Source organism: Pelobates fuscus, chromosome 3, assembly GCF_036172605.1.
Source record: "Pelobates fuscus isolate aPelFus1 chromosome 3, aPelFus1.pri, whole genome shotgun sequence".
In the NCBI taxonomy this organism is placed as follows: domain Eukaryota; kingdom Metazoa; phylum Chordata; class Amphibia; order Anura; family Pelobatidae; genus Pelobates; species Pelobates fuscus.
In genome coordinates, this window is record NC_086319.1 from 120,541,916 (window position 1) to 120,558,801 (window position 16,886).

The 16,886-nt window shown below is 36.0% G+C and overlaps 1 protein-coding gene across 2 annotated transcripts in view; it reads left to right on the forward strand.

Moving 5' to 3' along the window:
- The window catches only part of TENM2 (teneurin transmembrane protein 2), a 2,177,747-nt gene that overhangs the window by 1,653,474 nt on the left and 507,387 nt on the right, over positions 1-16,886 (forward strand). For both annotated transcript variants that reach the window (XM_063447436.1, XM_063447438.1), the window contains one exon: positions 2,492-2,602. In XM_063447436.1, coding sequence (XP_063303506.1) covers positions 2,492-2,602 — 111 coding nt within the window. The remainder of the gene's footprint in view (positions 1-2,491; positions 2,603-16,886) is intronic.

The following is a 16,886-nucleotide window of genomic DNA, read 5'->3' on the forward strand; positions in this document are numbered from 1 at the left end:
AACGTAACCCCTTCACAACCAAATCGTTTGCAGAAAAAACACCCTTAGAATCCAAGTATTTTGGGGGTTCAAGTAATGTTTATATGTATTTTTTTACATTTCAGTATGCCTAGATAGTGCATTATTTAATGGAAAGAGAAACAGACATTTCTATCCTCAGGTCCACACACAGGGCCCACCCTCCACTCACTAGGATGCAGTGTGTGTGTAGAGTGGATGCAGTTTGTGTAGAGTTGATTTACAGTTTGTGTGTATAGTGTATGCAGAGAGTGTGTGTAGTGGATGCAGTGTGTACACTGGATGCAGTATGTATGCTTTTAGTGGATGTAGTGTATATATAGTGGATGCAGAGGTGTGTATAGTGAATGCAGAGTTTGTGTGTAGTGGATACAGTGTGTTTATAGTGGATGCAAAATGTGTGTGTAGTGGATGTGAATGTGTGTGTATAGTGGACACAGTGTTTTTAGTGACAGCAGTGTGTGTTTGCGTAGTGGATGCATCGAGTGTGTGTATTTAATGCCATGTGTATTGGATGCAATGTGTCTCCCCGAGCAGTCTGGGTGATGAGACAGAGTGACTATATTTGTGTGGGGGCAGAGGCGTCACTAGAAACCATGGGGCCCCGGTGCGAAAATTACAGACACACACACATACACACAGACACACACATACAGGAACACATACATACAGAGACACACATATAAACACAAACACACATACATACAAACACACATACACATACATACACACACATACAAACACACATACATACACACATACATACAGACACAAAAATACAAACAAACACATATTCAAACACAGAGACACATAAATAGAGACACGCAGACATACACACACTTACATAAAAACACACATACACATGTACACATGCACAGAGACACATACATACATACATACACACAGACAGGCATGCACACACACATACAGACACACACACATACATACAGACACACATACTGACATACACAAACACACACCTACATACAGACACACACACATACTTATACACATACAGACACACATTCATACAGACACACATACACAAACACACAGACATACAGACACATACAAACAGACACACATACAAAATGTTTCCTACCTTTAAGGTGCAAGAGGGTGACTTTCTCTGGGGTCCAGTGGTGTAGCCTGATGGGAGTCAGAGTTCCCACTCTGACTCCCTCTTCTCCTTCCTCCTCCTGCACGGCTCCCGGTGTACGCTGGGAGGAGTGACCAGGGCAGTTACTACCTCCCAACATATGACATCATTACAGGGGGCCCAGATGTGCTGTTAAAATGCCACAGCGCTGATCGGGCCCCCTGGAAATTAATTGCCAATGGGTGGCCCTAACAGCATCGGCCACCCAGTGAACCTCTTCAATGCAGCCCTGGCGCTTATACCGCACGGGCTGGGGCCGAATTACATAACTGGCGGGCACCGCGGTTGCAGAGATCCACAGGGCGGCAAGCCACCCTGGAGTGACGGGGTCCAGGCGCAGCTGCAACCCCTGCAACCGCAGTAGTTCTGCCACTGTGTGGGGGGAAAGGTGTGAAAAATCAGGAAAAATGTATTTGTGTTGGGATGGGTGATGTGACAGAGTGACTGTATGTGTTTGTGTTGAGGAGTGATGTGACAGAGGGACTGTTTGCGGTGTAGATTGTATGTAGGGATGCTGTATATCCCTGTATAGCCTCCCCGCACAAGGCTGCTCGATTTAATTTTTTTTATTATTATTATTATTATTATTATTATTATTATTTATTTTTAGGTGAGTCCCCTTCTGCTTATCTTTATGCAGTGATGAATGCTTTGATCCTTATGCCCTGGTAGTCCATTGGTTTCCCTGATGATCCTGTTGGCTACCTGTGGAATCTGCCCTCTGGCTTAGAGCAGACTCTTTGGAGTGCCCCCTTCAGGTCTCTTACCAGGAGGGAGCATTGCAGAGAGCCGCTCTCAGCCAGAGTGCAGCCTGCAGAGTGTGCAGTAATATCTCTAGATCTAACTACTGGCCCATGCTGTATGAGGGAGAGCTCAGCAGAGCCAGTGCTTACAAGGTAGCACCAGCTCTGCTATCAGCAAAATTATTTGCAATTATGTATACACATATGTGGGGTATGGTTGCAGACACAGGCAATCATGTACACATGAGTGAAGTGAATGTCATATCTCAGAAAGTGAAGTCATGATATCAGTACAGCAGTATTTTTGGATTATTATTTTTTTGTAAACAATAAAATTAATATATATATATATATATATATATATTTTTTTTTTTTAAAGCAGCATAATTAACTGTAACACAGATAACCTGCTTTACCTATATTGTGTGCATGGAGTGCCTTTTTTTTAATAGTAAGCAAACCATCATATTTCTTTACCTCATAAATGTTGTTACAGGCATATATATATATATAATTAGTTTTATTTCCTTTATTATATGTATTATTTATTTTTGCATTTTCTTTATAACAGAAATTCCTGAAGGACAAAGAGAGGGAAATGGAGAGACTTATATAATGTACCTCCAAACAGAGGCATCTACACTGCTGAGGGAGGGAGATTCAAAGCAGAGATTTCTGGGAGGTAAATGAATTAGACAAAATGTATCCAAATTCATTCAAATACAAGTGCCCCCTTTGTTTATCAAAATATACTGTATTCCTCTTTCATGAATGGGGGTTTTGTGTATTATCTAATATGAACTGTAGGAGTGTAGATTTGTGATTGTATATAAAGATAAAAAAAAAATAGAAATATATAGGTATATTAGAGATATATAATTTAATAACAGATAAACTAAAACTTGTCTCCCTTGATTTTTTTTGGATTTTTTTTTTTTTTTATGGGAATGCCTATCTAGTTACCTACTAAAACATATATATAACATGGGAACGAATGCCTACCACTTAAAATAGGCCTGAATATTACATATTTAAAACCAAGGCTACCCTTGAAGTTTGTGTGGCCCGTGATGCCACATTAGTGTTACAAAAATATAGTAGGACACAAGCATTCAGAATTATTCATACATTAGTAGGCACTCATGCTAACCTTACAACACAATCACACAATAGTACACATACATAGAACTTCTCAAGCACTCACCGGAATGCAAAAGTGGTGTACCATACGTGCACTCTCTAACTCTCATTTGTCCATATTTCCCCATTTAAGACTCTTCTTACACTTGTGAGCAAAATAGCTCAATAGCTTGTCAAAGATGAGGATAGTTATTTATGTTGATATATTATTAGATTAAAATTGTTTTTGTTTTATTTTTGAAGTCTGTGTTATAAGTGTTTGTCTGGTGGTATATTTAAAACATAGGTCCATTTTAGCATGATGAATAGTAATGATCTGTGTGATGTTTGATGTGTCAATAAATGCTGTAGTCTTATAAAAAAAAACTGTTGGCCATTGAATGAAATGTACTGTGCATGCTTATATGCTAGTGCTAGCTCACAGACAAACACTAGTATGCCTACATAGACACACCCTAGTAAACAGACTTATCCTATAACACATCCATAGACACATACATACATATGCACACACTAATACATATAATAGATGCACACACAAAAACACATAAATAGTTACACATATGTACAAACACTTAACTTGTACATTTATTCCTCCCTTTTTAATATAAATGTATTACTATTTTTTTTATTATAGAGGGAGGGAAGGAGTAGAACTGTGATTTCTTCATGTTGTTAAGGGGGAGCATGGCCGCTGTTCACCTGGTAGGACAGCCATCTGTTCTGTCACCCATTGTCTTGCTGAACATCAAAAAGGCAGTGGGTACCAGAATATGACCACACAACATCTGCCTCCTCTCTCTTCGCTCACAATACAGCCCACTTTGCTCAGCCAGTGGGTCCTCGCTCAGCCAGTGGGTAACTTTTGTTGAGTACGCATCAGACTGGTACTCAGAGACAATTGTCCCCTGTTGCTGCCATGCATGCATGAAGTCTTTTTTTTTTTTTAAACATCCCAAAATAACAGGTAAAACCAGGACAATGAATATAGCTAATGCGGTAGTATTTAGTACAACTTGCCCAGAAAATCAAGACATGGACCAAGGTCCAGGTAAGTGTGAACAAAATAACTGTTCAGTAACCAGTGGTGCTGAAAAATCACCGACACACGTCAGCTGAAATTATAGTGATATTTAAATACAGATCCCTAGTTAGAGAAACCATATGTTTCATGTTTAATCCAGCATTTCTACATTAGAAGAAGCAAATCATTCTATCTAATTACAGAGAAAATAACTTTGGTGAACATTGTATGCTTCTAAAACACACATGAATCCCAATTTTGTAGTCTGCTTCTTGGTGCTTAATAATTAACATTCCTGTCAATTTTCATTGTGCAGCGAAGTGCAGTTTAAACAGTAGGCTGGCAACACATTTTGGAGACAGACACATACATACACCTGTACATGACAAGATTGTAAATTAGCCAGTTTGGAGAAAGCCTAGAATAAAATGTTCTCATTCCTGAGATTCATAATGTAGATAAATTAGTAATCTTAGCTCGTGTTTCTCTTGTTATAATACACTCAATTCCAGAAGAAAGGGTCAATGAGTTTTGACAAGAGTTCTGATCCCAAGATAGCTTTACACATAAATATGAGGCGAGCAAACCAGGAAGTACCAGGGAAAAACTCAATAAGTAATTAAAGTTACAGTATTTGTTACATTGACATCCCTACATTTATTTCCAAATTCTATTGTCTTTGGAATAGGAACATATTTTCTATGTTATATACCATATCTTTCTACAGCCCATTATAAAGCATGAAGATGTATTTTTTATATATAGGGTCTTTTACAGAGGCTTTTATTAGAGAACCCCCTCACCCCAAAAAATATTCTTTGCAAAACATTTTTCAGATGACAGATGATATATGGAATACATTAGATTACAGCTTTTACAGGGCGGTCACAATGTAACGGGATTTTTTAATCATCCCCAGTATTATAGGTGGAGGATCTTTATATACATTAACCTCTTTTGTAACAGATCCATATATTTTTCATAACACTTTTACATTTTATTTCAAATGTTTATAAATGCAACATGATAATCAAAAACTGAAATAAGATATTTTTTTTTAATAATTAACAAAAGTTTTAAAAAAAAAGATACATAAAACTTAAAGGCATTTTATTTAATTTATAGTTCTATTTATTTATTTTTTTCACAATTTTTCAAGCTTTATCTATATATTGCTTTAAAAAAAATAGAGGACACTTTCACTCTGGTGTGCCTCTTTAACCTCATTCTATACAAAAAAAGTAATATAGGTGAAGAAGATATGGTTACTAATTCTAAACTGTAGATTTGTTTCATTCTGAAATGCTTTTTGTCTGAATTCAGTACAATCAGGTGATCGGCCAAATTGCTAAAATTCGGAACCGAAATGTTGATGAATCTAGAACCCAGCTAAATGTACAATGGACAAGCATGTTCATTTTGATGTGCTTCAGAATGTCTCCTGTGACACCACAAAAAGATGATTGATGGGGGAAAAACGATGATTGATGGCTAGGAGACAGCTACTAAACATTGATTTTCAAATGAAAAATGGCCAATTGAGGGGAAAAATAGAGGAGCAGAAGAAAAAAATATCTATACTTATATATTTAATAAGTGTATAATATATAAATATAGATTTTTTTCCTCTATTGGTTACTTTTTGTCATTTGATCTGTAATCCCCCCAAAATGAAAAGGCAGTTATCAGTGAAATGCAAAATATACCAATAATGGCCTCATGGCCAAAATTTCCCAATCCCAATTTTGTTATTTTTTTATTTCCGGTGAAGTGGTTTAGCCTGAAAATATTTTTCGCCGTGCACAAGTCTACTAATTTTCAAGGTAGTTCTGCGTCTAATGATAAAAAAAAAAGCAATTAACCGACTGTGGATTAAATGGAAGTATGACTATATGTTTTCATTAATATAAGCTAGTACGTAGGTACAAATGAACTGAATGCATGATAGAAAAACCTTGAACTCAAGTTCTCTGACTTTATTGTATGCAATCATTTTAAAAGAGCCATTCAGATGCTTTCCACCCCCATCCCTTTTGTGCGGGCTGTTATGTTTTCAACTGTTGATTCCAATATATTTCAAATAGAAGGTATTAGTGGCTACTGCCATCTCTTGTTTTTTTTTTCATTGGTCCTTTACATATCATCATGTCTTCTAAAGTGTTCCGTATACAAAACACCTAGCAAATTAATGTGGACTACAGTTGATAACTGAAAAGGTTTAAGCTCTTGAGATGTGTCAGCATCAGTTAACTTTCCTTTTGCTTTAACTTTCACTAAATCAACACTTTAGCTTGCCCAGAGATAATCAGAATAATTTTAAACTTCTTTCAGGTAGAACATATCAAGGTCGTACATATAAAGCTTTATGCTACGTTCATAATCGATGCTGAGGAATTTTCCTAGTCCGCAATACACTGAAAATATAATTGCTATATCTTTTTCACAGAAGATTTTATTATCGATAACAACAAACCTTACTTATAACAGTGGACCACTGTTTTACTTATATATTTAATTATACCTGTAGATCATATTTTTTATATTAATGCAAATAATTTATACACTAGAACATGGGTAGGCATCCTTCGGCACTCCGAATGTTGTGGAGTACATCACCCATAACGCTCTAACACCCATAATGCTGGCAAAGCATCATTGGTGGTGTAGTCCAAAACATCTGGTGTGCCAAAGGCTGCCTGTGCCTGCACTAGAAGAAGAAACAACAGATTGAAAAAGAAAAAAAAATATTAAGTGCTCGCATTGCCAAGTCAACTGGCATCGCAACATTTTCTCTAATTGTCATACAGGGTGCAAGTTTACATAGTAACAGCCTGGTTAGCTGCATTGTGGACTTTAATGTAAGAAAAACCTTTCAGAATGGTTTAGTTAATATGACTGATCGATGACCCATTCCATCTTTCCAACATGTTGTTATGGCAATCAAAAGAATGACATTGGTTAATAAAACATATGTAAGGCATAGAGAGCACTTGAGTCAACTAAGAAATGAATTGTAACAGTTGAAGCACCAAGTGAAGAGAGATAATGTATCTTAAGGAGCGTGATCCGTGATATAATGAATCATACAGATTAGTTTATGTAATAATTAAATAATAAACAGTATACACAAAGTGAAGAACTGAGTCATACATTCCATTAAGCGGTATATCGAAATATAAATGTCATATAGTCTATCAGAAACAGTGACCCTTGGATTGTGTAGTGTATGTAATGAATAATGAGCTAGGTATGTAGAATTACATTTAAAAGGCTGGAGTTGTTGGGATAAAAGTTTAGAAGGTATATAATTATATTGCTATTGCTTTACTTTTATGCACAAGTGGAAGTGAAATACCATTCCCACATTTTTATTTTTCCCCAATATATTTGTAATTCGTATTTCCGTCTAAATTTACAGCTGCCTCTCAGCAACATTTAAATAATTGAAAGGCTCAACCGATTGAACAAAATTTAGGGTACTCTCAACTAACTTCACACAATTACACCTTGCTACACACAATGTTGGGTATAAAAGCTAAAAACACAGAATAAAATCTGATATAGTACCAGGAGCAATTGTTTAGAGAGAAAAAAACAAACAAACAAAAAAGGATATAGATTGACAAAAAAGGATATAGATTGACAAAAAAGGAAATGGATTGACAAAAAAGGATATAGATTGCACAAACAATACTTAACTTTATTAGTACTAAGAAAAAAATCAAACACTAAAATTATATTTAAAAAATGAAGATAGATAGATAGGTAGATAGATAGATAGATAGACATTTGGGGTATAGAGGATCATGTGAAGGGAAGTCTTGGCTTTGAGGCAGAGGATCACATACAGTTGATCCTCGGTAGTCAGGTTCCAGTAGAAAGCAAATCCTCGCTTGTGCCGATTTTGGTGTCCAGGGCGATCTGTTCCTCGGTTCACATGCTGCAGTGAAGTCCTGCCTTATGCATTTCCTGGCTTAAAGGGCCACTTTAGCAGAGGCCACACAACGTTGGGTAATAACACCAGCTTCACACAATTCTGGGGGCTCACACTAACGACACACAATGTAAGGTGCTCTCTCTTACTGAGACCTGGAAGGTGCTCACATTTTGTGTCACACATTGCATTTTGCTCACAAGTCCCTCACACACAGCATTTTGTTCACAGCAAGCTTCATATAATTTATTTATCTAGGAAGGATACATTAAAATTTCTCTCATTTTCAAGTATGTCCTGGGCCGACCAACATTGCATTGTCACAATAGGGTACAATATAATATTAAAAATGTAAGATAATATTAAAATACATATATATATATATATATATATATATATATATAAAATAAGCAAAAAGCCCTGCACTCCTACTGATAGAAAAAAAATTATAAAGACCCGGTGCTCGATTGCACTATTAAATATAAATCAAAAATAATCAGCACTCCCAGGATTCATAAAAAAGAAACAATACTTTACTTCCACCGGTCAACATTTCAGCTTACATTACACCTTACATTTCAGGTGTGCAAGAGGCTGCCCCCCCCCCCACGTATTGACGTCAGTGACGCCACGTGATGACGTCACCGCAAGTGGGGAGATGCCGAATCCCGGTGGTGCCTGATTAGACGCTCGAGGGGAGGGGAGGTCAGCCTCTTGCACACCTGAAATGTAAGTTCTTTTTTGATTGATGTCCCTATTTAAACTATGTATGTTTCATTTATTTGTTGTATGCTGTCCTGATGAAAGCTCCCAAGTGGAGCTGAAACGTTGACCTGTGGAAGTAAAGTATTGTTTCTTTTTTATGAATCCTGGGAGTGCTGATTATTTTTGCTTTATATATATATATATATATATATATATATATATATATATATATACATTGAACACATAACAGGTTAGAAATATAATCAACCATGATTACAGGTGCATTCTGTACTGAGATATGTTGACGGGGATCACTTAAAGGTACCAGGTACTCACATTTAGTATCATACAATGGTAGGTGTTCATAATTAATGTCACACAATGTAAGATTCTTACATCAAGATTCACACAATGCAAGGTCTTTACATTGACTTAACAAGATATAGGGCACTATTTCATAACTTCACGTAGTGTTCACACATGACTTCACACAATATAGGAGGTTCAAACCTAACATCACACAGTGCAGAATGCCTAATGGCTCTGAATAACTCATATGAATCATATTCAAAAGGCAAGAAGACAGAGAAAAGGCAAAAATAAGAAATACAACAATAGGTATTTATGAATTGCATGTCTTTATGCTTCATTGCCGTTGGATTAATTCTACAGTTACTCAACCATTTTTTTTGTTTTTTAACTGAATGATTAAATCACGATCCTTTGACTATGGGCATGCCTGGACCCACTACATATTTATTCTTACCTCGATACAGATGGTCAGGTTGAATACCTGATATGTTAAAATGCAAAACATATCTCGGAATCACAAAGTAAACACGGAACGGTAATCAATACTGAATGTATATTTATGAACCACGTACACATGGGGCATAAACATATCAAAAATGCTTTTTTTGTTTTTTTTATTATCTTAGGAGCAGAAGTATAAATAACAGCCCAGAACTGATCCATGTTAACAATTTGGGCAAATATGAGTAATCAGTTTTTCAACCAATTAAAATGAATATGAAAATGTTTGACGCAATTGAATTTAAATCTTAGCTAATATGAGCTCACTTGTGGCCTATTAATATATATATTTTAATAGCTTTTGAAAAAGGTGTGACAATCTTGTAAAACAGTACAGATGTCTTTATAAATTGGGATAGCAAATTCATTTAAAGGGACACTATAGTCACCAGAACAACTGCAGTTTAATGTAGTCGTTCTGGTGAGTATAATAGCTCTCTTCAGGCATTTTCATGTAAACACAGCCTTTTCAGAGAAAAAGTAGTGTTTACATTGCCCCTAGGGACACCTCCAAGTGGCCACTCCTTAGATGGCTCAGGGCTGCACAGTAAGGAGCCCTGCTGTTCAGCATACCCACGCTCTGCTTGTAGACACTAAATCTTCCTCATAGAGATGCATTGATTCAATGCATCTCTATGAGGAGGTCCTGATTGGCCAAAACAGCATTTGGCCCTGCCCTGGGCTGATTCTAGCCAATCCAATTATTTCCCTGTGAGAAAGCATTGATTTGGATAAAAATTGGTCATTTTGATTATGTCACAAAGGGGGCTCTGGAAATACGGTGAGTTTTAAACTTTTATAGGGGGGCTAATGGGGGGCAAGCCACCTAAATGGTGGGTTTAGAACTATAGGGTCAGGAATACATGTTTGTGTTCCTAACCCTATAGTGATCCCTTAAAGACAGTGAGACTTGGTCATTATATAAGTCAATTTAGCTCAGTAATATGAGTTGTGGGCTGGTTTGAAGTAGTCCGTTTAAAAAAGTAGTTTTTTTTTTTACTTTTTTTAAAAGTTCCTTTTCTATATAAGTAGGTTGAACAGACATTTTAATGTACAAACCTAATAGTCTAAATTCCCTAATAATGTATTCAACCCAAATATAATTGACAGGGTGACTAATCACATTACTATAAAGAGCTTAGGGCAGCAACACAACTATAAAGTGAGCGACTAAAACCTAAACATCGGAATAAATATAAATAACAATGTGTGTGCACTCCAGAAAAAAAACAAAAAAAACACAAACTAAGTTATAAATAAATAATGAATAACAACTTTATATAAATAATAAAACATCAGCCCAGTAAAAGGAAGTATGTGCAAAAGACTGAAAATATAACGGCAATGTATCAGTAGAAGAAAGTAAACGGCAATGTGTCAGTAGAAGAAAGTAGCAAATCTGTCTCAATAATAAGGAGAAACTAATAACATGCTACATGTAAAGAAATATATATATATATTTATATGGACACATACAAATAAGCTCCAATACACACCCCAGATTAAGCTGCTATAGTCTCACATGAAAAGAAGCAGTATACAGTAGTGCAAACTGGAATGTGGATGGCAAAGGGGTCTAACCCCTAAACAATGGAAAAAAAAGAAAAACACAACCTAAAATAAAATAATCAAAAGTACTCAAGGCATGTAAACACAAGTGTAAAACACAAACAGCATATATAAGAGAGAATCCCCTAATCAGAGAAAAATACTGTGGTGGAATATTCCTTGAGTACCTGACTGTAAGAGATGGATAATGTGCCTAAACCAGATGAGCACCACAGTCCAGGATGCTCCCACAGTCTCGAGGTGTCAGGCAGGAGAAACACTAGCGTCTGGCTACTTCTCACTCTTACCACGATGGGTATATAGACCCTAGGTCTCATGTATGGGAGTGAGGCTAAAAAAACATGTCCACATATATGATATTTCTTTTAAATTATGTTTTAAGCACCTAGCTCTGACTATTTTATATAATAATTTTAAATTGCTGTTAAAATTATTTTGTCAATACTCCGATTAGGGATTTTGTTTATATAGAAAGAGCGGCCCATTTTTAACTGTGATGGTTTGGCTCTCAGCTTCAACAACACCATCACTGTTGTAGAATCGTGACTTACTGCCCTGTGCATTTTCCCTACCCAATTTTAGACTATGTGCAATTGTATAATTGTCTGTTGGTAGCAGAAACTATTCATTGTTTAATAGAAATGAATATTTTCATCCATCCTTGCACAGGTGTGTTAAACCATGCCTACAGAAGACTGATTGAATAAGAACCTTGAGTTCTGATTTACTGCAGCAGATGGCATTAATAGGAAATGCCTATTTCCCTTAACAACCTGTATTTTCTCTCTTAAGTGTAGATTAGGTTTCTAAATCTTCTATGTTTTGGAGACTTTGAAAAGCACTAGTGCCCTTGGGTCACGTATTTCTTTTCTTGTACTGCCTCTGTAGAAGATTGTAGGGCTAAGCCCATTGTATCAGTATAAATAGCATTTGATTTCTCCATCTGGAAAAAAACATTTGGAAAAAAAACAAAAACAAAATCAATCACTGCATTGCATAGGTAATCCATATAAATTATGTGAAGCCGCATAAATGAATAAAAAAACAAAAAAACCCCAAAAAAACAATCCTCTAATGTCAAATAAAAAGAAATAAAACAAAAAAAACATGCATTTAAAGTTATAATAAATAAACAATGCTTCTATTGGTTAGAAAAGTAGTTATTCTCAACTGGATATAGTTTAAAAGTATAAAATAATTTCTAGGAAATTTCAGACTGTGAGCATCATTTCAGATCCACGTCATGGATCATTCATTTCACAATTGTATTTTAAAAAATCTAGCCCACTAAGAAAATAATATAATTATAACATTCAGAGTACTTTACAATATGTAGCTGGAAAGTTCGGCATACAGTAGCATGATGCTTTGCTTTTTACTGTTAAACTATACATTGGCTCGTTTCCACTGAGCGGATCGGTTTGGGTCGGTACAGTTTGGAAGGTTTAGAATGGACCAGCCCATTCTGGTGAGCGTTTCCACTGCAAGTCAGACCTTCAGGGCCATGCGGGGTTTAGAAAAAATGCTCTTCTTGTCCACCAATCAATGGATTGTATAGTAGCTCCGCCCTAACCGAACCGATCCATTTCCTATGGCCCTACAACTGAAGCAGGACCCTGAATGGATCGGTACGGTTCGCTTGTATGGACTACTTTCATAATGGAAACACCCAAAATAGCGAACCGTACCGAACCGATCCGCTCAGTGGAAATGAGGCATTAGATATTATGCAGAGCCCCCAAATTCAGATTTGGAGGCTCTGCATACTCTGATTGTAGTGGTTATGGTGCTTGTAGTATTATATACTTTATAAAGTATACATTTGCAATGAATACCAAAGGACAATTTTGGTTTGTCCAATGTTCTCACCAATTAATTATCATCAAAAAACACTGGGCCTTGAACACAGGGATCAGGAGTGTTGCTGTTCTGGGTTAAATCCCATGATTGGGACATGAGAAGCCCTGGCTTTGATTTCTTTGATTTCTAATTATTCTAACATGGAGGGAGAAAAAATATCTTCACTTGCATAATTTGTGACAGTACCATTTTAATGCACCATATTTAGAGGTAACCACACCACAGTATGATGGTAGTGCTGTGAATGCAAGGTTTTATTGCAATAGGTACAGGTTAATGCAGTGTTGCGGGGATAATACAGCAGGTATGGAGCTTATAAATTAGGATTTATGAAATACTGTTAATCCATTAAAACACATGAATTCATATTTTGATCCATAAAATATTTTATTATTTTGTGCCTGGTCATAGAGTGAGATATTGGTTGTAGTTTTGTGATGGACTTAAGTCAGTATATATGGGAGGGTCCCTAAAATTTATCCTTAGGCTGAAGTAACTGGTCATTTTCGCAACCTAGCAATGCTTTCGTCAAAGTGAGTACACCTCAATGTGCAAACCCTGACCAAGCAGTGCCAGAAACATGTGTTACTGATCATTAGAGTGGTCATGCTTAAAGTATAGAGAGAGAACAGTGAAGATCAGGATGGATTACAGAAAAACATGAGGTTAAGGAGCAAGCCAAAGGTCAAGGATAAATCATAAACACAGTTGAGTCAAAACCATAATCACCGCAATCATAAGCAGGGTCATGACAAGGCAAGGAGCAACCCAAGTCATGATCTTAAATGGTCCTGGTTTTGACACCATTGGCTAGCGTAAAAAATGATGCAAGAATTTAATAAGACAGATTTACAAGAATGACACAAGTTGCTATGGCATCAAATAATGGAACAAAGATGCCTGAGAATAGCATTACTAGAAATACATGTGTCACTATGGCCCCCAAAAGAGTGGAATTGCTAGAATGATGCAGTGCCAAAATATGATCTGAGTTCAGGGAGGTATAAAATGCTGCTGTGTGAAGTGGTCCATGTCAAGATGCCAGAGTGACGCACAGTGTCTTAGCAGTGTCCATATGGATGGGGATTCCTGACAGTTTCTGACTGAGACACCTATATCACTGTTTGATGAATAAAATTGTTTTAAGGTTTCAGAGAAAAAGCTATAAAAGAAACACATATAATAATTTCCATTATATTTGAGTAAACATACATTTTACTCAACACAGGAAAATAAGCACATTCAAAATCACAAAAAAGGTAGAAGAAAGCTTAGCTTCCCAAACATACAATTAACAAATGGGGGGTTGTATACATGGCTTTCAAAAGTATGTACCTCAACCTGCTTAACAAAACATCAAATGTAATTTAAAATACATTATTATTATGCTTCTGTAATTCGACACGAATGCCTGCTATGGGTGAGAATGTTGTCCCCAATCTAGTTTCTAGGTATAGCCTAACATTGCCCACTGGGTTACATTGGTGTAAGCATCCTTTCTAACAAATTATTTGAATCCTTTTTGCAGCTCTTTTTGCTTTGAATATACAAATAAAATGAAAACATATTTTAAAACATCAGAAACGGCAAATAGTTTCATACTTTGTGTAAATAAGTAAGTTTTGATTTAATCCTCAGTCTCCAATTCCCCAGCTTTCTTTGCATCAGTAGCAAGAGGTCTGCGTGTAAAGCATCCTGATTGGCGCCATACTGTTCACATTTATTTGTGCCCACGCATGTATCAGTAGCAGTGGGCTTTTTTCACCAGATGTTCAATATCCCACCAATGTGAAGGGAACTCCCACCTACTCACTTAACAGTTTTCCTCCTATTAATTTTCGTACACATCAAAAAAAAATTAAACTCCTGCCTACCCTGCTAGCATCAGGCAATGAAGAATGTGCCAATCTTTTATTGGCTTCAAAGATAACGAATTTATATAACCAATGATTGTTTTCAATCTTGCTGCTTAAAATATGCAAAAAGCAAAATCCGTTGAAAGCTAGGTTTAATAATCCTCTCAGTCAGCATACCTGCACCATAGGTTCAGTAACACTAATCTCCGACCCCATGATATTGCAACAAGAAAATAAGAGTTAGCTTTTAGAAAGCTGACAAAAAAAAATAACTTTGGTAAGAGTTTTAAATTATTAGATGAATTTACTTTGGTCACACGTTTATGAAATTTTCTACTGATTAAGCTCAGATCTCATTTGCAGGATTTTATTAATTACGTTTTTACGGGATTATCATGGTTTCAATTCCTGTATTACATGGTTTGTGTCATCAAACTGTGAAATGAAAAAAAAAAATGCATTACTTTGACACCGGGTGGGATCTATCAAACCTAGGCCCATACCAGGAAACTCATGTTTTGGTCAGATACAGATTGATAGAAGTTTGACTCTCAAGTAGAAGCCATTATCTGTAGCTGGTGTCATTAATTCTGCCCCCTTCTGGTTCTCAATTGCCAGGGAGGCTATAAAGAGTGAGATACAATTTCTCTTTCTCTCTGACATCTTTCCTGACATGTCAGAAAGGGAAATAGGTTCAATTACTGGTGGCAGCCACAAAATATAGCTCTGTTTCTTGGGGGAGTATCACTCCTATTAATCTTAATGTAAATGTTTGTGTTCGTGTATATGTCTCTCTGTGTCTTTGTGTAAATGTGTGCATTAACTCAAGTCATAGCTCTAATTTAAAAGAATAAAATCATGGAAAATGAAATATTACAAATCATTGAAGTAGGTACAAAGGAAGAAAGCACCCTTGCCTGAGACAATACAGAAAATACATCAGCAGGATTTTGGAACAGTTAGAAACATCAAACTAGACATCAATGTCCCATGTCATTCATCAGTTGCTAAAGCCTGTAAGTTATTGCCATGCATGAAAAGAACCATGAATTCTCGAGATTAATATTATGGTACTTGAAAAAGTGCTGAGCCAGGCTAAAAAAAAGTAATAAGGGGAATGGAGGATTTTTGTTATGAAGAAAGTCTAACAAATATAAATATGTTTAGTTTAGAATAATGGCACCTCAGAGGTGCTATTATAACATTGTGAAAATGGCTTTATTAATTTAAATATGATTTACATGAATGTAATTTTTATTTAAAAAAAAAATAATTCTCAATTCCTATTACTACTTACAGGGAAGGGGAACATTCCAATCCCTGGTGGCCCTTTGGGCTGGGTATCCAAGGAGATATCTTCTGTATCTAGGGGGTTCATTGTGCTGGAAATGCACTTATAAAACCGCTACCCCCCTATTGGTGTCAGGCTCATAGCTCATGACCGAGAGTCCAAATGGTCAGTCCACCCCTGGGGAGTATACATACTACATTTTTAAAAACAATTATGTACTTTTTTTACAGAGTTTTCCTATAATTTTTTTTTTTTACAGTCTCCTTCTTTATATTATACATTATTATAATATAGTTCATGTATCAATATACACATCAGATTTCAAAATTATTAATGCTTTAAAGGTTATTTCCTTTGCCAATGGCTTATGTTTTAATTTATTTCACTATAATAAAAAGTCAGTTCTTATTTCATGACATTCGTGTTGCAGATTTCACTAAGTGTTGATGTCACTGACTTAAACAGATGTAATTAAACCATTTTGAAATATTTTAGACTATACTTAAAGGGACACTCCACGCACAGTAATCACTACAGGTTTTTGCAGTGGGTTTAGTGATAAGAAAAGCTAAGTGCCATTCACTGTTTTTTGGTTTTTATCAAACCATTTTCAATTCAAATGCTGGGGAATCCTCCACATTGTCCTAACTGCTTGAGTTGAATAGTTATGAATAGTATGAATAGTGATAAAAATTATGTATTCATAGGTTCTTATACTGTAACCACCACAGTAAGCTACAGTGGTAATGGTGTTTGAGGATTTCATATAAATAT